At 37.1% G+C, this 26,339-nt stretch overlaps 6 protein-coding genes across 7 annotated transcripts in view; 3 read left to right on the top strand and 3 right to left on the bottom strand.

The window, feature by feature from the left end:
• The window catches only part of LOC109161102 (WAT1-related protein At3g30340-like), a 31,433-nt gene extending 23,840 nt beyond the window's left edge, over positions 1-7,593 (top strand). Inside the window, exons 1-6 of one of the 2 annotated variants that reach the window (XM_019309450.1) lie at positions 4,958-5,366; positions 5,594-5,656; positions 5,910-6,026; positions 6,344-6,725; positions 6,943-7,094; positions 7,214-7,593. In XM_019309450.1, the coding sequence (XP_019164995.1) occupies positions 5,185-5,366; positions 5,594-5,656; positions 5,910-6,026; positions 6,344-6,725; positions 6,943-7,094; positions 7,214-7,361 (1,044 nt within the window). In that variant the 5' untranslated portion in view covers positions 4,958-5,184 and the 3' untranslated portion in view covers positions 7,362-7,593. Of the gene's footprint in view, positions 1-4,957; positions 5,367-5,593; positions 5,657-5,909; positions 6,027-6,343; positions 6,726-6,942; positions 7,095-7,213 lie in introns of those variants that run through there. The other variant, XM_019309449.1, reaches the window with a different exon arrangement.
• An 8,623-nt stretch (positions 7,594-16,216) lies between these two features.
• Positions 16,217-16,735, bottom strand: LOC109160832. The gene has a single exon (XM_019309076.1). It carries the CDS (start codon positions 16,733-16,735, stop codon positions 16,217-16,219), a length of 519 nt encoding a protein of 172 aa, XP_019164621.1.
• Positions 16,736-18,553: 1,818 nt separating this feature from the next.
• On the top strand, positions 18,554-19,369 carry LOC109160831 (protein FAR1-RELATED SEQUENCE 5-like). Its single transcript, XM_019309075.1, has one exon. It carries the CDS (start codon positions 18,554-18,556, stop codon positions 19,367-19,369), a length of 816 nt encoding a protein of 271 aa, XP_019164620.1.
• A 385-nt stretch (positions 19,370-19,754) lies between these two features.
• On the bottom strand, positions 19,755-22,509 carry LOC109160869. The gene is made up of 4 exons (XM_019309115.1): positions 22,220-22,509; positions 20,708-21,456; positions 20,462-20,635; positions 19,755-20,367 (listed from the first exon to the last, which is right to left on the bottom strand). Exons 1-4 carry the CDS (start codon positions 22,449-22,451, stop codon positions 19,933-19,935), a joined length of 1,590 nt encoding a protein of 529 aa, XP_019164660.1. The 5' UTR covers positions 22,452-22,509; the 3' UTR covers positions 19,755-19,932.
• Positions 22,510-24,439: 1,930 nt separating this feature from the next.
• LOC109160887 lies at positions 24,440-25,762 on the top strand. Its single transcript, XM_019309147.1, has 3 exons — positions 24,440-24,813; positions 24,882-25,055; positions 25,150-25,762. The coding sequence occupies exons 1-3, from the start codon at positions 24,442-24,444 to the stop codon at positions 25,582-25,584; spliced, it is 981 nt and encodes a 326-aa protein (XP_019164692.1). The 5' UTR covers positions 24,440-24,441; the 3' UTR covers positions 25,585-25,762.
• Positions 25,763-26,147: 385 nt separating this feature from the next.
• LOC109160830 (protein FAR1-RELATED SEQUENCE 5-like) overlaps positions 26,148-26,339 on the bottom strand; it is an 816-nt gene continuing 624 nt past the window's right edge. Inside the window, exon 1 of the mRNA XM_019309074.1 lies at positions 26,148-26,339. This exon is cut by the window's right edge and continues 624 nt beyond it. Coding sequence (XP_019164619.1) covers positions 26,148-26,339 — 192 coding nt within the window.

The following is a 26,339-nucleotide window of genomic DNA, read 5'->3' as shown; positions in this document are numbered from 1 at the left end:
ATGGCTAGAAGAAGCCCCACTACTAGAGCATGCAACCAGAACAATACCATCTTCTGATCAGGATCGACTGGTGGCCAGCTACTGGAAGGCAGATCTAGGTTGGCAGTGGGATGAGCTTACTCAGTTCTTACCGGCGGAAACACTAAACAAACTGGCTCTGTATCTCATTCATGAGGAAGAGGAAAGTAATGACAATGTATGCTGGAAAATGGAAGACTCCGGAGGATTCTCGGTTGCTTCGGCATACGACATTGCCACAGGAATGTTGGAACCAGTGGAAGCTGCAAAATGGAATAGCATATGGAAGTTGAAGGTACCCAACCGTATTCGAACATTTCTTTGGCTTGTTAAGCATGGCAGGATAATGTGCAACAGTAACAGAGCTAGGCGAAGACTAACTGATTGCGACAAGTGTGATTTATGCAACACCAAGACCGAAGACATTGAGCATGTCCTTAGGCGGTGCCCGGCAGCAGAGGAAGTATGGAAATCAATATCCCGACTTGATTATGAAAGAATGAAGGAGGCCCCCTTTCAAGAATGGTTGGAAGATGGCCTATCTGATAAAAGGAAAGGAAGAGAACCAGCAAGTAAAAGCACGCTGTTTTCCACAACCCTCTGGTGGATTTGGAAATGGAGGAACGAAAGAGTATTCAATGGATCATCGAGACCCTTACAGTATAAGATATCATGGATCAAGATGCAAGCCAAGGAGACAACAACAGCCTTTGATAGAGCCTTGGGTCGAGTTACGGCAGATGAGTCCAGCATTTGGAAGATGCTCTCATGGTCAAAACCGAAAGAGGACTTCGTTAAAATAAACATTGATGGCTCGGTGGATCTATTGACAAACAGGGCTTCTTGTGGAGGAATCATCAGAGACAATAGTGGAAGCTGGAAAAAAGGATTCATGTTTAATATGGGAAACTGCACCCCATTTGAAGCGGAATCTTGGGCACTTTTAAAGGGCATTCAGCTTGCCATTCAAATGGGAGTTAAAAAAGCTATGTTTGAATCAGATTCCTCTCTGTTGGTGAACTATATGACGGATTCAAGACAACCAACGACGGCCGCCCACAACATACTGGAAGGGTGCAAGAAGGAATTGCAAAGGTTAGAAGCCTGGGAGGTGACTAATATATCCCGTGAGCAAAACCAAGCAGCAGACAAACTGGCCAAGCTTGCGAGGAATTTTCCCAAAGGTGTCCATATACTAGATGATCCTCCTGTAGCAATAATGGGCATAGTAGAAGATGACATTATGGGATTGCCCTCTTGGCGCCATGTGTGTAATACAGTGTAAACTCTAATTGTTTGTTATGGGGTCTCCCCCACCAAGATTTAAAAAAATAAAATCATTCAAAGAAATAACCAAATACTTTCTTCTACTACAATCAACTATGATTATTTTAAAAAAGATTTTTTTTTTTTTTTGAGTGCAAACCGATTGTTTTATTTTATAAAGTTGATCACAAAGATATACATACACTTTAGAGAATTATGTTAATTAGCCTCTAAAAGTGCCATGGTCACTCTTAAACCAAGCATCAATAGAACAAAATGTTATCCATCATTCCTTCGCATGCAACACGTACCAACCATTTATAGTTGAATTGATAGATAGGGAAGTTACAATTTATGAACTTGGAATTGAGGATACTTTAGGATAAATCTTATCCTAAAAACTAGTCAAGAAATCATTTCAATGTTCATAAGCATAAACAAAACCATTTCCTTTTAGGATATTAATCCCAAAATGGCATTAATTTTTTCATTTTTTTTAGATGTGGAGATGAATAAGATTTGGATATAGACTTAATTTTTAAAAGCAACTAGCTTTTGAGCTTTGCTGCTTGTTCTCTAAGCTTCAACTGGATTGCTTGAATTTTGAGGATCAATATAGTGCAGCGCTGAAATGAGTCTGAGATTGAATCATATCAATTTTTTTACTCTGTTTTTTACAATGCAAAGGGCGAAGAAAAAAAAAAAAGAAATATTTTTTGTCCACAAACATAAAAAGAAACATGTGTTTTTGTTTCATTCCTAAGATTCCTTTCGGGTGGTTTTAGATTTTTCTTCTATCTCCGAACTAATGAATCGAGTTCGTATAGGCATTTTGGATGCTGCTATTGAAATAGCTCTTCTGGCAATCTTTTTTGTTACTCCACCCATTTCATAAAGTATTCGACCGGGTTTCACAACAGCTACCCAATATTTAGGGGATCCTTTTCCCGAACCCATACGTGTTTCCGCGGGTCGTACAGTAACTGGTTTATCTGGAAATATGCGTATCCATATCTTTCCCCTACGACATGCATTTCGTGTCATTGCTCGTCGACCTGCTTCTATTTGTTTAGATGTGATCCAATAAGAGTGCTTTTACAAAGCAAATTTTTGGGAAATTTAAATTCTTAAAATTACAATAGTTAACTGTTGGGCGTCGGCTGGGTTGGCCGAGTTCAACCCCTGCTCGATTCGAGACGTGGCGTTGTGGCTTACCCTGGAGAGATGCGGTTAAATGGTTAATGTCCACCTACCTATCACCAATTGGTTTTAAGTAGGATATGACAACCAGGTACCATAGAACTCTGTGGTTAAGTGTGCCTGACTTCGATCCGGCAATTCCACTGAAAATTATAAAATTTCCGACCACCTGAAAGTGATCTTAAATCAAGTCAAAAGCCTTGTTCCGACCACTTTTGATATCCGGATCACTTTCAGGTGATCGGAAATTCCATAATTTCCAACCGTGATAATTTGTAACACTATCTTTAACCAAACAGAGTTTATAACTTATTGATGGTTTAAAATAAACTAACTATAAACTCTAAGCTAAGATCGGCCAAATAGAACTAAACCTGAAATCCCACAACTAGTTTAGTTTACCTTTCTCCCAATTTTTATTCCTTATGAAATGACATTTCTATCCATTCAATTTTTATTTAGCAAATTAAATTAAATGTGCTATTAAAGATTGACATATTAAATATTTATGTACGTAGAAATAGAATTGAATAAGCTAGTATTTATTTACATAATGCAGCATTTGATGCCTTGTGCATTAAAGTTAGTGATTAGTCATATTTACATCTGCTTTCTAAATATGCTTTGCATTCTTATTTGTGGATGCAGAAAGGTTTGTCTGTGGAAAACTCTTTTGATTAGGGTCAGAGTTGGTATCTACTCAAAAGGGAAAGATAATGGACAAGCAATAAAGTAGGAAGATATTATGTATCAATTTTCTTAGGGTATAAAACAATTTTCATGAAAATTTTGTATATGATACTATTTTTTTTTTTAGTAAAAAAAAGTAGGGAAAATTGTAATTTATGTTTTTCACAAATATGTCAATTATCAATGTCACTCCTGAATTATTAGTGATGTAATGTTGCCCTTCAATTTATAAAACGTGACATATATTGCCCTTCCTCTGAATTATTAGTGGTGTAAACGTGGGTACCCACCATTTTCCTTGCTCGAAGACCACTTTTTTTGTTCTCCTTCCGCCGACAACAATGTTTCTCCTTTCTATCAGAGGAGGGGCATATATATGTCACGTTTTGAAAATTGATGGACAATATTTACACCACTAGTAATTCAGGAGTGACATTGATAATTGACATATTTGTGAGGGGCATAAATTACAATTTTCCCAAAAAAGTATTCTTATTAATACAATACAATAATTAATCTAAACATTAATTTAGAGTTAATTTCATTTTTTTGTCCTAGATTTATGGGTGACAATCCACTTTTAGTCCATTTTTTCTTCAAAACATCCTTATTTGGTCCTAGTATTATTGTGGCATGACCAATTTTGGTCCTCTATCAACAAAACAGCTTAAATAGCGTTAAATACAAGGGTATTTCGGTCTTCAATTATAAATTTTTTCAAAAAGATAAACATAAAAATATAATGGGCCAACGCATATTGTATTAAAAAGATTAAAATGTCTTTGTATTTAATGATATTTTCAACAATTTTGTTGATGGAGGACAAAAAATGATCATGCCACAATAATAGTAGGACCAAAAATGGATGTTCTGATAAAAATGACTAAAATGGATTGTCACCTATAAATTTAAGACCAAAAATGGAATTAACTCCATTAATTTATTACAAAGTTATTTTAATTAGACATTCCCAAAATACGGATTGATTCAATTAGCAAGAAAGGAATATAAAGAAAACAACTGGAATGTTTTAATTAGAAATGAACATAAAATATTATAGAAAAATATTCTAATTCTGTGTAGGATATTATTAGAACCAAAAAATAAATAAATAAAATAAGCAATTTAGGATGAAAGGAAGGAATCACTAACCAATTGATATATTATGCATTCGTGTGCTCTCGCATATCGACTTTGTAAGAAATTGTGTAATAATATTTAAACTTTAATGGTTTTCTTACTTATAAGAATATTTTTTTCCTTTTTTTTTTTTTTGTTTTTTTTGGATGAGCTCTTCCCTTCGGATTGAGTACCTATATGTATTGGTGCACTCGTTGAGAGGTCAGTGTGTCTCTGTATTAGTGTTTCCGTTAAGAGGTCAGTGTGTCTCTGTAATATTGGTGCTTTCGTTGAAAGGTCAGTGTGTCTCTGTATTGGTGCTAGCTCCCGTTGGGAGGTCAGTGTGTCTCTGTATTGGTGCTCCCGTTGAGAGGTCAGTGTGTCTCCGTATTGGTGCTTTCGTTGAAAGGTCAGTGTGTCTCTGTATTGGTGCTAGCTCCCGTTGGGAGGTCAGTGTGTCTCTGTATTGGTGCTCCCGTTGAGAGGTCAGTGTGTCTCTGTACTGGTGCTCTCGTTGAGAGGTCAGTGTGTCTCTGTATTGGTTCTCTCGTTGAAAGGTCATTGTGTGTCTCTGTATTAGTGCTCCCTCGTTGAGAGGTCAGTGTGTCTCTGTATTGGTACGGTGCTCCCGTTGAGAGGTCAGTGTGTGGCAGAAAAAGAAGGAAAACAAAGGGAAGAAGCCTGGTAGTGAATTGAAATATCATATTCAAGCAATATCCAAGCAATTTCCTAGGAATGTCAAATGTGCCTTCATATATACCCAAGTGTGAGGAACTATATATTAATAAGAAGCCATATATATATATATAGCTTAGCTTCATATACTAAGCAATTATATATTCAAGAGCTTTGCTAGCTGAGGTTCATCATATCAATAAAGTCATAAAGAAGATGAATTGTCTTAATAGTTGGAAGCCAGGTTTGGCCATGATTGGTGTTAACTTTGCTTTGGCTGTTGTGAACATTCTATTCAAGATTGTTCTTAACAGAGGAGTGAAACAGTTGGTTTTAGCCACATATAGGCAAGCAATCTCTGCAGTCTTCTTGGCCCCCATTGCCTGTTGCATGGAAAGGTACATATTATTATTCAGACTTAGTGTTCCGCTCAGTTTTATGCTGGCCTATTCTTTTCGCTTGCTTAGTTTTTGTATAGTTCCCTTCTCTTCTGGTTGTGTAGTTTATATCTCTCACTTGTTCTTAGCTATTTTTCAAATTGTTCAGTCTAGCTTAGAATAACTGATTGGTTCCTACATATCTATCTCTCATTCTCTGACAAAAAATATTGTCACTTTCTTTATAGGAAAAGCTACAAAAAGTTGACAACTTTCACATTATGTGCTCTATTTTTCAGTGGACTCATGGGGTTAGTTGCCTTTACTTATTTATATATAATGCTTATTACTGAAGTTAAACGCAATGGCAAATGAGATTTTTAGGGTACGGTTTTTACTGTATCGGGTACAATAAGATATACTAAATACTATCAACCTAGTTGTATAGTACCCGATATTTACATTGTTGTAATTGATACCAAAGAAGAGCTGGAAGGCCTAAATGTTTAGAACATTCTCTTTAAGGTAGTTTAATGTTTGTAACAAAAAGGTTTGTTTTGACAGGGGGACACTAACTCTATATCTCTTCCTAATTGGGCTTGAGTATACATCAACTTCATTTGCTTGTGCTTTCATCAATATTGTGCCCATCAACACATTCTTGTTGGCACTCCTATTCAGGTAATTACTATATTCAGATAGACGGTAGATATTATATAGGCCCTGTTTGGTAAAATAGTTAGCCTATAAGTTAATTTTGGCTTATTTGACCACTATTAGTTGTTTGACTTGGTTTAATTAGCTTTTTATACTCCAAAATGCTAAAATTCAAAAAGCTACTTAAAAGCAACTTTTTCAATTAGTTTTTTTAGAAAAAAAAAAAAATTATACCAAACAGCTAACAGCTAATAATTTACCAAACACTTTTCTACAATCAGCTAACGCTAATTAACCCAATCAGCTATCAGCTAACAGCCATTTACCAAAAATTCTTGCAGGCAGGAGAGAATAAACATGAAGTGCAAGAGTGGGAAAGCTAAGGTCTTAGGAACACTAATATGTCTCATTGGAGCCATAGTCCTAACACTCTACAAAGGGAAGCCATTGATAAATGCCTCATCACAAGGAGTTGAAGCAAACCATAACACAAAGAGTTGGGTTATTGGTTCATTATTTCTCTTTGCAGGAAGCTCAACATGGTCTTCTTGGTTCCTCATACAATCTTGGATCGGGTCGGACTATCCATATCAGTACTCTAGCACATCTATCATGTCCTTCTTTGGTGCCATTCAGTCAACTGTTTTGTGCTTTATCATTGATAGAAACACATCCATTTGGAGACTGAAAGGGAGTTTGGAAATCTTGGCTGTTATATATGCTGTGAGTATCAATGAAAATCACTTGCAATTTCAATGATCACTTATGATTATATATAATGAATATTTGATTAAAAGAGTATACAAAACATCAAAAATAGAGTCTGTGATCTTTTAAGTAGAGTTACAATTATATAAACTTATGTCACTCGATTATAAAGTCGTTGTCAATTGTGTTAGCGGATCAGTATATTTTGACTAACATTATATTATTATCACAGGGAATTGTGGGGTCCAGCATATGTTATGTTGTGATGTCATGGTGTGTGAAGCAAAAAGGGCCTGTTTTCACCTCAACTTTTAGTCCCTTCATTCAGATTTTTGCTATTGTGCTTGATGTCTCTATACTCCATGAACAAATTCACCTTGGAAGGTAATTAATTAATTAATTTCATAACCAACAAATTCACTGTTTCATAAATATTATTCAAAATATATATGCTTTATGAAAATTTTTAACTCTTCTTATGAATATTTATTGAATTGGAACAGCATTTTAGGATCCATTTTGGTAATTGTTGGGCTATATGCTCTTCTTTGGGGTAAAAGCAAAGAAGCTCAAGTTTGCAAGACTGCACCAATACCAGACAAGGATGCACAAACGGTTTTACCAGTTACTAGTACTCCACCTCGTACCTAACTACATAAGTGGTCACCAAAGGGAAGAAGTCGAGAATAATAAAAATAAATAAATAGTTTCGATGTAGGTGTACTTTGTGCTTGATAAAATTGTTTTTATCCTATTTCATATCCTTTGTAAAATAGATTTTATAATTTCATTACGTATAGATGTATAAGATATTGTTATGTATGTCGAGTACCATAGAAATTCTTAAATATAAATAGCAAAACATTGCTACAAGCAGCTCTGGGAAATATAATGTTGATCTATTCGCGGTTGGTTTCTTGGTCTTCATCAATAGTTCATGTTTATTGTGAAGCTAATTGTGTCGCGGATGCTTTAGTTTCAGAGGGTTTACTTATCATATAAGTTTCTGTGTTTTTTCATTTAGCTTGTTACCAAAACTGTTTTTTTTTTTTTTTTTTTTTTGATGTTACTGACCCTATTACCAAAAACTGTTAAATTGGTCTTTTTGTATGATTTGCGGGGCTTTGCTGCTCCGAGATCTATTCGTTCATAATAAATCTTATACTTTGCTTTTTAAAAAAAATATAATGTTGATCATAAATTATTCAATATTTTCTTTAATTTTGGTGGAAGGATTTTGGTATATATTAGAGTACATTAGTTTTAAATTTGTGTTTTAAATGCCATGTTTTCCACTCTTCAAATCAACCATATTCTAATGCATTCCCATCTAGTAAGAACATGCCTCTAATATGTTATGATGCACATAAACTATTAAAGGCGAGCATTTTCACATTTCAAAAATGTTTCCTCTCAAAAAAATGTACTGAATTTCCACAATATATTTCAAGATTGTTTCTTAATTTTAAAAAATAAAAGAAACTAATTTAATAAAGAATTAACACATTCACTCCATTTCTCCCGTTTTCCAATTTTTCCTTTTTTTCACTCTTCTAAATTCATTTTGTTAAAGTTAAATTTATTATGTTTAGGCATTTTACTTTTAGAGGGCGTTTGGTAAACGGGAAAGTTCAAACCTTTTTAGAAATTTAAAATGTGAGAAAATTATTCCCACGCTTGGTGTAATTTTTGAGGTAGGAAAGTTCATAACAACTCTGAATTTATAGCTAGAATGTATTAGAGATTTTAAAAATTTTACTGGGAAAGTTTAAACGAACCAAACATGTTAATTAATTTTTCAGCTAATTTAATAGTTATGTTTTCAGGGTAACACCAAACATGTTAATTAATGTTTCGTGTAAAGTTATTTCCATCAAACACATTATTTTGGAAAAAAAAATCATAGAATTTAATTAATGGAAAAGTACCAAACGGGTAGCTCAATTGATTTTCAGGTGAAAGATTACACCTAAGGATGCATTACTGAATCCTAGAATCATAGTGTGGGAGTTTTGCAATCTTGCATGTGCGGCTAGTTCCTTCTTGGCACCAGACATTGATCCTTTTCCCCAAGAACCGTTGAGTGACTTAAGTCATTGTAATTTAACCATCTACAATCTTTTTAGGGTCAGATGTGGAGCCTCGGAAATGAGAGATTTAACACTAAAAAATGAAATCGTTTTTGCTGAGGCGTATATCTATAGCATCATTCGATGAATGAGTTTTGTCCTCAAATGCTCTGTCAGACGGGGTGTAAGAGACCATTGAGATTCAAAATTCAACCTTTTGGAGGAAGACTTTTATCCTTTTGCGCTTCCTAAGAAAAAGATATACTAAGCAAATGGCATGGGCTTGTCGGCCATTGCTTGCTAACGATGGATATGGCCTTAGTCTCCGTCAACCCATTCACAACCTTTGCTTTTTGTCTTTTACATTTTCATTTTTTTTTTTAAATATTGCATTCAAATTCATGATATGTTTTAAAATTTTATTTCAAAAATTACAATTTTCATGCAAAAGCTTATGAGTAATTGTTCTGTGCTCATATTTCATCCTTAAATTTTTAGCGAGATTCCTATTTTCGTCCTTATTGTAATAGACAATGTTACAATCACATGGCATATTCAAAAACTATAGTAAAGGTTGTTAGGAGTGTTTTTAACCAATAAATAATTCCTTGTGATCCTTTGTGGTTATGATCAGAAGACGGGCCAGGTTTGACCTAGAGCACACATTCGGGTAATAAATGTGGAAAAATCAAAGCAGCAACAACGCGATAGTAACAACACAATACCATCTTTTCAGAAAAATGCTATGTGTACTTTCATTTTTTACCCCTAACTTTTACTCTCACACACAAAACATTGATGTAGACACTTGTATTGGGACTCACATAAAAAAAAATAGCTTATCAAATCCGCCACATCATGAAATAAAATTGAAGAAGTAGAATTTAGGAGTACATATAATAGAACTCATCTTTCCAAGAGCACAATATAATGCATATCTCTCTCTTAGATAGAAAGATGATCAGTCACATTTCTTTTCCATCTTTCTTTCAGACAAAAAGATGACAATTTTTCTATTTCTATCTTTATCCTCATTTCAATCTTCTTCTAGTTATGAAATTTATTCAAATTTTGGCAAAACATGTTTCACAACCTTCAAAAGTAGAAATATATTTGACTAATCTAAATCCACATACTTTCAAAGCCCCCCGGCCCCTACGAAGTGTTTTTCAATCTCTATTTCTCGACTTTATACTAGTACACCGAATCAATTTTTCATTCATCCATTTAATGAATATACCAAATTTATCTCTTCATATAAGAGAACATTAATATATTTTGACTCAACCCAGATCAGTAATAAACCTCACTCAAAATAATGTCTCAAGATGTTAAATTTGTGCAACCAACAAAGGTATATTTGTCAATTTGAAATACCCAACCTAGTCTAGGGCTTAAATCCCGGCCCTTTAATTTATTTATGCTTAAATTGGGATCTTAAGTTAAAAATGACGAAAATACCCTTAAAAATTTTAGATTTCGACATGTCTTAATCGGAGGGGTGACTGGCGTGATGAATTTTAGCACTAAAACAATAGTCATGAATGAAAATTAGTATTAAAACAATATATAGTCGTTGCTGAAAATTGCTAGGAATTAAACATGTGGACCAAAACTATCATTTTGTTAATACCCGTGGGACTAATATTGGTATTTTTTATAAAATAATTACACCCAAAAAAAAAAATCACCATGATACACTACTGGAAATTATGGAATTTCCGACCACCTGAAAGTGATCATAAATCAAGTTGAAAACAAAAAGTGGTCAGAAATAGCAACAAAGGTTTTTCCAGATACCAAAAGTGGTCGGAATAATGCTTTCGACTTGATTTTAAATCACTTTCAGGTGGTCGAAAATTTCATAATTTCTAGTAGTGATATAATATCGGCAGCTAAGCTATGATCCTCAAAAAATAAAAATTAGTTCACAATAAAAGTAATAAAAATGAGTTAGTTTTTGTGTCTCACGTTTCTCACTTTTGTCACCTTTTTTTTTTTTCTTTTCTTGTTTTCCACTCTTTTTCTTAATTTCTGCAAGCTTCTATCTCCTCCCTTTTAAATCTGAGGTTCAAGTGCTGCCATGCATGCATGCATGCAGGTACGCAGTTCAAAACCATGACTTGGCATTGCTATTGGCAAGAGAAAACTTCAAAGGTGGTAGGCGAGATGCCACTCAAATAATGTGATCTTCAAACCTAGCTACTTTTCCAATTCTACCTTTCTTTATTGAATATGCATGCATTAATACGATTCCACATCAGTTCCACAAGATATTGTAAAGTGATATTTATTTTGAGATCAGACCTCCACTTATGAGCTAATTTTTGTAGTAAAGTTAGGGTTTTGACTTGAGTGTCATATCATTGGGCTTGATAAGGTCCAAAGGGAACTAATGAAAGTCCGGAGTGAAAGCTATCTTGAGTGAAGTTGTCCAAGTGGCCGGTGCTTGATAACAATGTTTGGAGTGAAATCGTCTAAAGGAGAAAAGGGCTACCGGGTGCTGGGAAGAGTTTAATTGGAGTGCGAGCCAGCAATCCAATTGTCTAATGTCGGCCTAGCGGAGGGGACAACCTAGAAAAGGGCTACCTTGTGAAACTAATTTATGTGATAAAATGAGGGTATTGGTTTGAGTGTTATATCATTCATGCACCACTTTATCCTTTTGTTTCGGAAGCTTATGTCCATGCATTTTCCTCTCATTTGCAAATTGAATAAGCTTCCAAAAGATGAGACCCACTTTTTTTGTCGTTTAAATTTCCTTTCTTTTAGAGGTAACTAAGAGGACTTAATTCTAAAGTCCCCTATTAGTTACAACTATCACATCACTTATCACTTTATCTATGTAGAAGGTGCGATTACTAGAAATATAAATCTAAGAGGTAGGCGATTTGTGTCCCATTGAATATAATAATTGAGACTTATATAGGCGACTTGTGTCCCATTGAATATAATAATTGAGACATATATTTAGTATAGATATAGATATAATGGATAGATGAAGTGATAGTTGGTCTTAATTAATGTTGAAAAAAATAACAAAAGAATAACATATACATAAATGGTCATTTTGATGCTTTGTTTTAAACACATTAAAGTTGATTTGGATTTTTTCAGTTGAGGAGATTAGTTTTAAGTATTTATACACTCAAAACAGCTATTAGATCAATTGTAAATTAATTCTTAAAGTATGCCCATAAAATTGAAATTAGTTCTCAAATTATCTCTTATATGCACCCGTGACCTAGGCACATCGAATGTTCATCCAAAAATTGGTAGCACATATTGGTAGTAAATATAAGATGTGTTTTTGTGTCTTGTGCGCGCTATGCATTTTTGTGTCTTATGTTATGTAATTTTGTACCTTAAGAATATTGATTCTGTACCTGAACAAAAGTAAATATAAAACATGTGTATATGTTTTATGTTATGCATTTATGTGTCTCATATTATGCAATTATGTACCTTAAGTGTGTAAATTTTGTACCTAAAATAGATTAATAATTGTGTAAACAGGGGCGGATTCAATATGGGGGCAGTAGGGGCAGCTGTCTCCCTCCCCATCTCACCCCTTATATATAAGGGCCCCTTGTGTATATATATAGTAAAAGTTTGCATGTAAGTAATTAATATAGATATAAATTACTCAAAGATGAAATAGCTTAAATGGTTAAGTTTTTTTAATAAATAAATTGTAATAAAGGTCAAGAGGTTAAATCCACATGTGAAAGAGCATAAAAGGGTACTATCATTTTTCGGTTAACGAGGCTTGACTAAACTTATTTTTAATTTAATTTTTCATAATATTAAGTTTAGTATTAATATATAAAATTTATATATTTAGAAACTACTTTAAAAGTACTATTAAATACAAAAAAAAAAAATCAAATTTAAAAATAAGTTTAAAATACTTAAGAAAATAAACAAAAAAAAAAGTGTTAGTTTGACCAATGAATAGTAAGTGGACAGATAAAATGGGATAGAGGGAGTAATATATTTTGTATTTGAACAATATTATCGGTGTTTAATATTTTATCATGGATATTATTGAATTAATTTTAACTTCTCCCCACTCAAAAAAATTATGGATCCGCCCTTGTGTGTAAAACACAACATATTGTGTCTTATTTTACGAATTTATGTCTTGTATTATTAAATTATGTGTCTATAGGACATAAATTATCTACATAAATCAGATTTGAGAACAAGTAAATATGTAACATGTGTATGTGTCTTGTGTTGTGAGTTTTTGTGTCTCGTGTTATGAAATTCTATACCTTAAGAGTATTGATTCTGTATCTAGAATAAATTAAAATTTATTTTGAAACATGAGAAACGGGAAACCACAAAATCTGTTAAAACTTAAATATCAAAATAACATTGTTTTGATCAAGGTCCACAATGCTATGTGGCAGTCGTTATATCGTGGACCGCGGTGCAAAACGGTGTCGTTTCTTTAAGTAAAGAAATGGCATTTTTTGGTGTATTAATTACCAACTGAAACTACAGTGTATCTAAACTGCCACTACAGTGTATCTAAACAGACACTGCCTCACGTATTATTTTATATATTATCAAATGAAACTACAGTTATCAAAATGATACTGTAGTTGTGGTGAAATGAACTGCAGTGTATATAAAATGAAACTCAATAACATTTCACATATTTGAGTGTATATTGTGCAATGAAGCTGTAGTTATATCGAAATAATCATGTAGTTGTGTTTTAATGAAACTATAGTGTATATAAAATAAAATTAAATAACATTTTCATATATTTGAGTGTATAAATATCGAATTAAACTGTAGTTAATCAAAATGAAATTGTAGGTTTGTTGAACTTAAACTGCAATGTATACAAAATAAAACTAAATAACAGAGTTACTTTTTGCGGAATGGCGCGAAACGGGTGCCGTTTCTTTTCATTAAATAAAACAACGTTGTTTTGAAGCTCGGTGCACGATATAATTTGCCGCTATATGGACCCTGATCCACGATATAACAGCAATTATACGGTGGACCGCAGTGCACAAAGCTTTATGGACCATGGTCCAAAACGGCAGACACTATAGCATATCTAAACTGACAATGTCTCATGTATTATTTTTATTATATTATCAAATGAAACTGCAATTGAATTGAAATGAAACTGTAGTTGTGTTGAAATAAAACTGCATTGTATACAAAATGAAACTAAATAACAATTTCACATATTTGGGTGTATATTATCCAGCAAAATTGTAATTATATCAAAATGATACTGTAGTTGTGTTGAAATGAAACGGCAGTGCATATTTAATGCCTGGAGTCCTGGACCATAATGCATTGTGGACCGCGATCCACAGTATAATTTGCCACGATATAAATTGCCTAGCTACATTGAGTGGGCTTCATGGGTTTCGTTCACTTGGGAGTGTTGCTAGGCCAACTCCATACTGGATCAAGCCCTTGATTTCTCCTTCTTGTGCTAAATTCTCTCCTTGGCCTTTTTGGGCCCATTTCTAATCATCCCATCAATTTGATCGCAAATTATGCCCTGGAAATGTGTCATTTTTACGCGAAAAGAAAAAAAAAAAAAAAAGTTAATGTGCTGTTAACGGCGCGCGTTTGGTCAGATTATGAATTTTTTGTTATGAGATTATGAATGTAATGTAAATTCATAATCTCATAACAGAAAATTCATAATCGCATAAAAGTAAAACATTTATTAAATTATGAATTTACAGTTATGTAATTATGAATTTTCTGTAAATTCATAATCTCATAACAGAAAATTCATAATCTCATAACTGCACATTCATAAATCCATGCCTGCACATTCATAATTTATGAATGTTGAAGAAGCTTGCGCTACAGAGGAACAACCATGGTTTCGGACGGGAATGTGTAGGCATGGTTCCAAAGTGAATGTGCAGGCATGGATTCATAATTTATGAATGTCCGAAATCATTGCTCACCTCAAATTAAAGTGAAACTGCGAAATGTGAAAATGAAGAAGAAAAGTCGCGGAGTTAATTTAAAAAAAAAAAAAAAAAAAAAAAAAAAAAGATAACGGTGCACCGTTACCGTTGGGACTGTATTCACCATCCATGGTGAACACGGTTTCATGGCATAACGATTGCAATTTGATATGATAGGCTAGGGATACTCAGCCTGAGAGCTGTTTTTTTTTTTTTTTTTTTTTTTGGAAGATAGCAAGAGAGTTGTTTTAATAGTTGTTTTAGTCTAAAAATCATGTCTCTGCAGTTAATTATTTTTGTATCTGTGAATACACATCATATGGTAATTACAGTTACATAACATAATAATTTCAAACACATAAACTGTTAACTATAAGAAAAGAATATATTTAACATGTTATGTGGTGCTATTGAATCTTGCAGGCATGAGAGAATAAATATGAAATGCAGGAGTGGGAAAGCTAAGGTGTTAGGCACACTAATATGCCTCATTGGAGCCATACTACTAACACTCCACAAAGGGAAGCCATTGACAAATAATAAATTATTCAATATTTCCTTAGTTTTGGTGAAGGGATTTTGGGATAAATAGAGTACATTATTTTTAATTTCTTGTTAATTTTTTTTTTGTTTTTCACTCTTCAAATCAAACATATTCTAATGCAACTAAATATAGTAAGAACATTCCTTTAATATGCTGATGTATGAAAACGTACTCTTAAAGGTGTGCGTTATCGTATTCTGAAAACGTTAAAAAATTTTATGAATACACATTTATATTTTTATATTTGTCGCTTCCCTCACCATATGTTTGGTTCATGGAATAGATCGAAAATGGAATACCATTGTTTGTCTTGGAATTTTATTCTTGAGAATGAGTTATTCTCTTTGCTGGGTAATAACCATTCATAGGGAGCCCCGGCCCGTGGTATTAGCTATTCCCAAGCACTTGGGAATAACTTTTGTATGAGTCACACTTGTGTAAGACTGTCTCACAAATCCTTATCCATGAGTTAGGTCGGATCGAGTCAGGTAAATATGCAAATGTAATACTTACACTAGCAAATGTAATACTAAGTCAGGAATAAAATGTTTGTACGTTACTTATAAAAGAAAACATAATATTCCGTACTTTTGAAGACAAATTAATACTTTTATATTTTGATGTAAAAGTATTACTTTTATCATTAAAAGTATTATATTTTTTATTATAAACAATGTTGCATAAGAGATACGGTTAGGGCTCGTACACCCCGTATAAGTTGCGGGGTTATTCCCTCCAATAGAATTTTTAAAAAATCAAAAATTAACAAGTGAATATTAAAATTTAAAATTTAAAATTAATAATATATATATATATATATATATGTATCAGGTGTTAATTAATAATTAATGTGAATTTATATGATTAATTTATAATTATTGATACTAATTGAAAATTCTACAATTAGATTTGGTCTGATTCAAAAAGAAATTCTCATAATAATCTGACACGTGTACGAACCGGTTCTTCAATGATTGTTTCCAACAAAGGCTTCTTTGACCTACACAATGACAACCTATGCCGATACTCTTGCCCGACGAACCCTGACGTCACTCCTAACCGCCCCACGTCATTTCCCGGCGTCTCATCACCTCCCTCCGCCGGAGACACCTTCGCTGCGTTCCCGGCGGACAACCGCTTCGCGGGGGACTTCTTAGCCGCCACGAGGAGGACCGCCACATCGGCGGCGGTGATAACGGAGCTCAACCTCTTCATCGGGAACGCGGCGTAGACGTTCCCGGACTCCAAGTCTTGGTCCGCCGACAGAGGCGAGAATCTCCGGCCGGCGGTCAAAGATCCGGCGTTGACCAAGAAGTGGGTTGGGTGTTCCAGCATGATCTCCGCCGCCTTGACCGGCTCTCGAAGCCGCCGGATTTCCCCGCCGGGGAGGATCACTCTTGCTGCCGCGGCTTTTCTCCCCTTTCTTGCACTGCACGAAACAAGATTTCCCATGTTGAATTTGAACTTGGTTTTTGCCCTTATTTCTTCGAGGCAGAACTGTAGAGATAAATCTCTTGTGCGTAGAGTCAATAGCAGAAACTGATTAAGAGACTGTTTGAATGAGTCGCGATTTACCTTCTCCAACTACTCTTTAGCAGGCCGGGATTATGGGGACTATAAATAAAAATAAAGAAATTGTTGAAGAATATGTAATTTGGTAGTGAGTATATATGGATGAGAGGGGTTTGGAGGTATATATATAGAGGAAGAAGAAGTGATGATGGTCAAAAAGGCACGAGGATTTTGTGTGTACGAAATGAGTAGACTACACGATCGAAACGCGCACGTACATGGCTCCAATCATTATACTATAGACTAGGGTTCACAGGATTAGGGTTCACACTGCACTCTGAACCCTGGGTTCATGTGTGTGTGTATGTGTTTTGCGTTATGAAATTTTGTTCGTACTTGAAATAAATTAATAATTGTGTCTTATATTATAAATTTACATACTGAATGTTCACAACTTATATACTAAATGTTCATAATTTTGTAGAAAGTAAATTATGAATATTCAGTATATAAATTATGTATTTTGAGCATAAGTTCACCTTGCAAAGTGGACCCGGATCCATGGTATAACACTATAACTATTGGGCATACTTCATTTCAACTTTCAAAAGTAGGTGTAATATGGTAACATAAGTCAACATTAAAAAAAATATATTTATTTTTTTAAGAAAGAAAAAAACATTATCCTACTCACTAAGCACTAGGCACTAGGCTTTTTAATCTTCATTTTCCTAATTTTATGGGTTCGTTATGATAATTAATTTTTCATTCATCTAGTATCAATTGTATGTGTATAAACATATAAAATTTATCTCTTTAAATAAGATAATAATAATTTAAACCCACTTTGATGAATTATATTGACCAAATCAGTAGTGAATCCTCTCAGAATAATGCATCGAAATGACCATCCTTGCATGTAATTTTCCAGCTAATTTTCTGACATGGCTTGATTTAATCTAAAAAGGACAATTTTCTTTAACTCAAAAAATATGTCATTTTCATCAAACAGAAAGAGTTGTTTAACCCATGAATAGTAAGTATGATTGATAAAATTAGACAATATTTTTAGGTATAGTTCAAGATTTCCACTGTCAAACACAGGGACCCAACTATCCTGAAAATTTAATATTGTTTTATACCTAAAACCAATGATCAAACTATTAACATTTAGTTAAGAATATATGAGTCTCTTCCATTTAATTACACCCTCCAGGTTAAAGAAATAATACATTGATCTTGCGTCAATATAGTGTAAAAATAAATAATTTCAATATTAATCAATTATGAAAGTGGGGACTATGGAGGAATGGGTAGTGCTAGACAACCTTGATGTAGTATGTAGAAAACAAAGGGTCAAAGAATAGTATTTGAAAATTTCGACAAAACACACATAATTGAGTGGAGGAAGTTAATTACCGGTCGTCACCAATTTCGGCGTTAATGCGCGTGCGGACGCCAATCGCCAGACTAATGCGTTACCTCAAAATAATAATAATAATAATAATAATAATAATAATAATAAATATGATTATGATATACTGAATGTTATAGGCTAATTTTCTGGTGTGAACCATTAATAACGTGTGAACTAGTGGATCAATCTGGAGCATCGGTGTTTTAGATCCAACGGCACCAAAGTAAGGTACAACGTTACTACCCTAGAATATGCAACGTGGCATACAATCCCCTATATCTAACTCCCTCCCAAACGTATTTGAACAGGATTTAAACAGCCCAGACGCGAATCCTTATATGATGGAGACATCGCTGACTGAAGACCAGGAACGAACACCACCCATGGATGCTTCATTAATTCCGGCAGCGGGGCGTGTGTTCAAAACACTAAATGAAGGTATCCACTGCTACATGTCCTACGCTCGAACCGTTGGCTTTGATGTCCGTTGTAGCTCGGTGAAGCGCAACAGAGCCGAGGAAATCTACTCACGATACTTAGTGTGCAATCGGCAAGGGATCAAAGGCGGTGGCAGACTACCCAGTGTTCATGACCGGGTTGTCAACGCTGGGGATAACCGTGAGCACCGCCGTCGGCTTTCTAATAGAGTCAACTGCAAAGCAAGGATCGGTTTTAAGAAAAAAAAAAGCACCGGGGAGTTCGTTGTGACCGTTTTTGAAGAAGAACATACTCATAAGTTGTGCACGGAGTCTTCTAAAGTGTTTATGCGGATAAACCGACGACTGAATGTTGCCCAACAAGCTTTCTTAGGTAACTGTGTGAAAGCAAACATCGGTGCATCAACGGGGTTGCGGTTTTGCAAAGAGACCACTGGATCATATGCAAATGTGGGCGCTACAGACGTGGAATTTCACAATTTTAAACGAGACGTCCAAACATATGTTGATGTAGCTGATGGCGAGATGATTATCGCAACGTTCAAAGCCAAACAAGAAATGTGTAGAGACTTTTTTTTTGACTACCATCTAGATGAGGAGAACCGGTTGTCCCGCTTATTCTGGGCTGACCCCCGTGGTAGGCGCAATTTTTCTTGCTATGGCGATAATATATCATTCGACGCAACGTATGGGACAAACAGGTATGCAGTTGCAATTTGAATACCAATTTCGCAATTAATACTAAAGAAGTGTTTTTGAGGGCAGAATGATATATATGGAGATTAAGAGGTGTTTTTGAATACTTGTTTTTTATTAATAGCATTGCATGGAGATTTTGAGGGCAGAATGATATATATGGAGATTTTTTTTTGTTTTTCAGTTGTTAGTTTTGCATGGAAGATGCACTGTGTATGTATGTTTAGGCCATGTGAACTGGCAGATTTTAATCCATGCTTTAAGCTCCTTTGCTCCGTATTTAATTAGTATGGCCATGTGAACTGTGTATGTATGTATGAGTGTGCTTTAGGGAAGTGTTTTTGAATACTTGTTTTTGAATAAGTATAGGAAGCAATTTTCATAATTTTTTCTTTCCAGCTGCGCCAATCTGAATTTTATCAGGCAACCATCAGATTGCGTACAATTATTCCTTTTAAACCACCATAAAAACACCTTAACACATATTCAAGGATTCCTAAACATCTAAACGCACATACCTACTCACATAATATAACAAACTAACTTTCCATGTTAAATATCACAAATTATTCAACACCACGAATCAACTAAACATTTAATAAACCCAGTTGTTGATATGGGTTCAAAGGAATTTTAGTACCACACACATAGCCTACCTGCCGAGATGGTGCAGCAATGTTCGTCCGGGCACCGTTGTTAACACCTCGGCCGGTCGGCAAATCAGACATGCCACCTGTCCCAGTAGCCACCAGCACGGCCTGGTCGAGCTCCCGTATGAACTCCTCATCATTCCACATTGTTTCTTCATTGCGACCTCCTGAAGGGGCAGGCGGCGAGGATGCAGGCACGGTTGCATTGACTGAAGTGTTAACAACCCCATCCAGCAGTTTGTTTGACTCCACCACAATTTGGAAAGTGCAGTCTTCCCGAGCTGTGCTTGGATGCTGAGAAATCAGACCCACCACCCGTGCAACCCACGAGCGCAACTCACCGGCGGCTACTGCGAACTCGGTGGCAAACCCCTGCAAACCAGGAAAACGAATGAAACACAGAAAAACCAACTAAAAGGAAAAAGCATGCACCAACCACACCAGAATATTGTGCACCAACACATACCATGTTATTACCGGATGCCCGGAGAGGTGCATCCAGTTGACCCTGCCCAAAGCCCCCTGAAGTTAGCTCACTCCACTCACGCGCCTTGATGAAATCAGTGGTCCACACCGCCACCAACGGGACTGTCCTTGGTACCTCACGCATGCCCACCGCAACTCTATCCAAATACAATAGCTGGTACAACAATATGTTCATCAAATTAGTAAAGTTACTACACCCCCCCCCCCCCCCCATAATAGCACTTACAGACAAAAAGAGAAGTGGGCCAATGAATTTGCGACTCGAATCCTCAGTCCAGCTCCGGTGGGTGCTAACTAGCGATTGAATCAAATACCCACACCAGTCCAGGTCTTTAATTCTGTCCACATTGCTTAACATGTGAACAATTTTCTGGTTTGCATACCCATTCGGAGTGCTTGCAACCAGTGTCGTAACCACCACAATACTGAAATGCAATTTGAACCACATGCCCCCGTCTTCCAACTGTTGCATCCGTTCACACAATGCTTTAACCGTGACCCTCCCCCTACGTTGGTTTACCTCATCCCTCCAGGCTCGCAACTCCGGGCTAACCAGTTGACTATCTCGTTCTACAATTGGTATTGGTCCAGCCGGCATGCCAAGGACCACAGCGACATCCTCCTTGGTGACCGCAATGTAGCGACCAGCCCCCAGATTAATCCTCATTGTAGACGGGTCAAAATTTACGACCAACCAATGCCCCAACTGGAGCGGGACCTCCGTAATCTGTAGTCCTAAAAGCGCACCAAGCCCAATGCTCACAACATCGTCCTTCTGCCTCTGAGTCAACCCTTGCACGAGGTTTACAAGACCCTTCGGCGCCCCCCGCGTATTGATCTGGGCCGTCGGCAATCGTTGCACGCGCATTACCTCACGCGCATCGCCCCCATCCAACACCAGCGGCGGGGTATGGAACTCATCATCCGTCCCGCTTTCATCTCCACTCACCAGGATTACCTGGTGGTCATCACAGCCTGTACCCAAAGACAAACGAATAAAAACACTTTCAAAACTAATAACACCCCTCCCAAAAGCTATACTGATACGGATGCTCTAGGTGTAGCTGTTAAATACCCACACATTTAGGACAGTTACTGCTGAAATTATTCTAATCAAGCTGTGATGTACTTATTATCTAGTTTACTACTTTATGTACAAGATCCTATTACCACTTGGCTCTCTGCTCATAACATTACCATTTTTTTTTTTTGTTCCATGATTCCTGTTAAAGCAACCAAGCCTGCTACTCAGTTGAGTGCTCTAGGAACACATGCACCATAACCAATACCCCGATTTGATAATTTTGAACACCCCAGTATTATACACTATAATTTTGCCAAAGTGGAATTGTTCGAATTTCATCATGCAGCTTAGATCTTTAGCTCTGCCCTTCACTGTATTAGAATTCTAACAATTCCACTTTGTCAAACGCATTTACCAAAGATACTAGTGAGTTCAAGTTTTTTCTTCTCAATTTTCTTTCTTTCTCTTTATCTCTCTGCTTAATTGCAGATTCGTTATCTATATAAAATCCTTCTTAAGCATACTGCCCCCATTAACAGTAGCTCATAACCCATTATAGCCTAACAAAATATAAAATAGTTTTTAATAAAATTTTAGAAAAGTATTATACATTTTTTATTGTAGAAATCTTACGAATTACCCAACAAAATTTATAAAATTGAAAGATGCGAAATTAGTTGAAACATGCAGTGGGAACCAGAGCAGCGAACTCACCTGAACGTAGCGCCGATCTCCTCCGTGCAGCAACTCTGGCCGCCACCCCTGACGCCGACCTGTCAACATCGCCCCGTCCCCCTGCCGCCGGAACACGCCGCCGTGACCGGCGCTTGAAGAGTCGCGACCCGAACGCACGCCTACGGGAACCGGCTGAAGGTGGAGTAATAGGCGGTAATTGAACGGCGTTACTCCCCCGCTTCGACCGGCGTCCACCAACAGACTTCGCCATATCCGCACAAGCCCCCGAATAAGTCACCGGTGTGGAGGTTCAGTGCCCTACGACTAGAATTTTGGGTGTGGATGTGCAGTTCAGGTGTAAGAGATATTGCGATTAGAACAATACGGTCCGGTCAATTAGGACTCCTTACGCTACGCAACCGGTGTAATAGATTGTGTGCCACGCACGCACACCATAAGCGCTGCACCTCCACTTGATACCGTACATCACCCGCGATCGAACGGCAGATAAGAGTTCACACATTCACACTTTAGGCAAAATTCACACCTGAACTGCACTCTATATATATATATATATATATATATATATATATATATATAGAGTGCAGTTCAGGTGTGAATTTTGCCTAAAGTGTGAATGTGTGAACTCTTATCTGCCGTTCGATCGCGGGTGATGTACGGTATCAAGTGGAGGTGCAGCGCTTATGGTGTGCGTGCGTGGCACACAATCTATTACACCGGTTGCGTAGCGTAAGGAGTCCTAATTGACCGGACCGTATTGTTCTAATCGCAATATCTCTTACACCTGAACTGCACATCCACACCCAAAATTCTAGTCGTAGGGCACTGAACCTCCACACCGGTGACTTATTCGGGGGCTTGTGCGGATATGGCGAAGTCTGTTGGTGGACGCCGGTCGAAGCGGGGGAGTAACGCCGTTCAATTACCGCCTATTACTCCACCTTCAGCCGGTTCCCGTAGGCGTGCGTTCGGGTCGCGACTCTTCAAGCGCCGGTCACGGCGGCGTGTTCCGGCGGCAGGGGGACGGGGCGATGTTGACAGGTCGGCGTCAGGGGTGGCGGCCAGAGTTGCTGCACGGAGGAGATCGGCGCTACGTTCAGGTGAGTTCGCTGCTCTGGTTCCCACTGCATGTTTCAACTAATTTCGCATCTTTCAATTTTATAAATTTTGTTGGGTAATTCGTAAGATTTCTACAATAAAAAATGTATAATACTTTTCTAAAATTTTATTAAAAACTATTTTATATTTTGTTAGGCTATAATGGGTTATGAGCTACTGTTAATGGGGGCAGTATGCTTAAGAAGGATTTTATATAGATAACGAATCTGCAATTAAGCAGAGAGATAAAGAGAAAGAAAGAAAATTGAGAAGAAAAAACTTGAACTCACTAGTATCTTTGGTAAATGCGTTTGACAAAGTGGAATTGTTAGAATTCTAATACAGTGAAGGGCAGAGCTAAAGATCTAAGCTGCATGATGAAATTCGAACAATTCCACTTTGGCAAAATTATAGTGTATAATACTGGGGTGTTCAAAATTATCAAATCGGGGTATTGGTTATGGTGCATGTGTTCCTAGAGCACTCAACTGAGTAGCAGGCTTGGTTGCTTTAACAGGAATCATGGAACAAAAAAAAAAAATGGTAATGTTATGAGCAGAGAGCCAAGTGGTAATAGGATCTTGTACATAAAGTAGTAAACTAGATAATAAGTACATCACAGCTTGATTAGAATAATTTCAGCAGTAACTGTCCTAAATGTGTGGGTATTTAACAGCTACACCTAGAGCATCCGTATCAGTATAGCTTTTGGGAGGGGTGTTATTAGTTTTGAAAGTGTTTTTATTCGTTTGTCTTTGGGTACAGGCTGTGATGACCACCAGGTAATCCTGGTGAGTGGAGATGAAAGCGGGACGGATGATGAGTTCCATACCCCGCCGCTGGTGTTGGATGGGGGCGATGCGCGTGAGGTAATGCGCGTGCAACGATTGCCGACGGCCCAGATCAATACGCGGGGGGCGCCGAAGGGTCTTGTAAACCTCGTGCAAGGGTTGACTCAGAGGCAGAAGGACGATGTTGTGAGCATTGGGCTTGGTGCGCTTTTAGGACTACAGATTACGGAGGTCCCGCTCCAGTTGGGGCATTGGTTGGTCGTAAATTTTGACCCGTCTACAATGAGGATTAATCTGGGGGCTGGTCGCTACATTGCGGTCACCAAGGAGGATGTCGTTGTGGTCCTTGGCATGCCGGCTGGACCAATACCAATTGTAGAACGAGATAGTCAACTGGTTAGCCCGGAGTTGCGAGCCTGGAGGGATGAGGTAAACCAACGTAGGGGGAGGGTCACGGTTAAAGCATTGTGTGAACGGATGCAACAGTTGGAAGACGGGGGCATGTGGTTCAAATTGCATTTCAGTATTGTGGTGGTTACGACACTGGTTGCAAGCACTCCGAATGGGTATGCAAACCAGAAAATTGTTCACATGTTAAGCAATGTGGACAGAATTAAAGACCTGGACTGGTGTGGGTATTTGATTCAATCGCTAGTTAGCACCCACCGGAGCTGGACTGAGGATTCGAGTCGCAAATTCATTGGCCCACTTCTCTTTTTGTCTGTAAGTGCTATTATGGGGGGGGGGGGTGTAGTAACTTTACTAATTTGATGAACATATTGTTGTACCAGCTATTGTATTTGGATAGAGTTGCGGTGGGCATGCGTGAGGTACCAAGGACAGTCCCGTTGGTGGCGGTGTGGACCACTGATTTCATCAAGGCGCGTGAGTGGAGTGAGCTAACTTCAGGGGGCTTTGGGCAGGGTCAACTGGATGCACCTCTCCGGGCATCCGGTAATAACATGGTATGTGTTGGTGCACAATATTCTGGTGTGGTTGGTGCATGCTTTTTCCTTTTAGTTGGTTTTTCTGTGTTTCATTCGTTTTCCTGGTTTGCAGGGGTTTGCCACCGAGTTCGCAGTAGCCGCCGGTGAGTTGCGCTCGTGGGTTGCACGGGTGGTGGGTCTGATTTCTCAGCATCCAAGCACAGCTCGGGAAGACTGCACTTTCCAAATTGTGGTGGAGTCAAACAAACTGCTGGATGGGGTTGTTAACACTTCAGTCAATGCAACCGTGCTTGCATCCTCGCCGCCTGCCCCTTCAGGAGGTCGCAATGAAGAAACAATGTGGAATGATGAGGAGTTCATACGGGAGCTCGACCAGGCCGTGCTGGTGGCTACTGGGACAGGTGGCATGTCTGATTTGCCGACCGGCCGAGGTGTTAACAACGGTGCCCGGACGAACATTGCTGCACCATCTCGGCAGGTAGGCTATGTGTGTGGTACTAAAATTCCTTTGAACCCATATCAACAACTGGGTTTATTAAATGTTTAGTTGATTCGTGGTGTTGAATAATTTGTGATATTTAACATGGAAAGTTAGTTTGTTATATTATGTGAGTAGGTATGTGCGTTTAGATGTTTAGGAATCCTTGAATATGTGTTAAGGTGTTTTTATGGTGGTTTAAAAGGAATAATTGTACGCAATCTGATGGTTGCCTGATAAAATTCAGATTGGCGCAGCTGGAAAGAAAAAATTATGAAAATTGCTTCCTATACTTATTCAAAAACAAGTATTCAAAAACACTTCCCTAAAGCACACTCATACATACATACACAGTTCACATGGCCATACTAATTAAATACGGAGCAAAGGAGCTTAAAGCATGGATTAAAATCTGCCAGTTCACATGGCCTAAACATACATACACAGTGCATCTTCCATGCAAAACTAACAACTGAAAAACAAAAAAAAATCTCCATATATATCATTCTGCCCTCAAAATCTCCATGCAATGCTATTAATAAAAAACAAGTATTCAAAAACACCTCTTAATCTCCATATATATCATTCTGCCCTCAAAAACACTTCTTTAGTATTAATTGCGAAATTGGTATTCAAATTGCAACTGCATACCTGTTTGTCCCATACGTTGCGTCGAATGATATATTATCGCCATAGCAAGAAAAATTGCGCCTACCACGGGGGTCAGCCCAGAATAAGCGGGACAACCGGTTCTCCTCATCTAGATGGTAGTCAAAAAAAAAGTCTCTACACATTTCTTGTTTGGCTTTGAACGTTGCGATAAT

Source organism: Ipomoea nil, unplaced genomic scaffold (assembly GCF_001879475.1).
Source record: "Ipomoea nil cultivar Tokyo-kokei standard unplaced genomic scaffold, Asagao_1.1 scaffold2921, whole genome shotgun sequence".
Classification (NCBI taxonomy): Eukaryota; Viridiplantae; Streptophyta; class Magnoliopsida; order Solanales; family Convolvulaceae; genus Ipomoea; species Ipomoea nil.
Note: the sequence above shows the minus strand (reverse complement) of the source record. Positions and strands in the feature narration are given on the sequence as shown.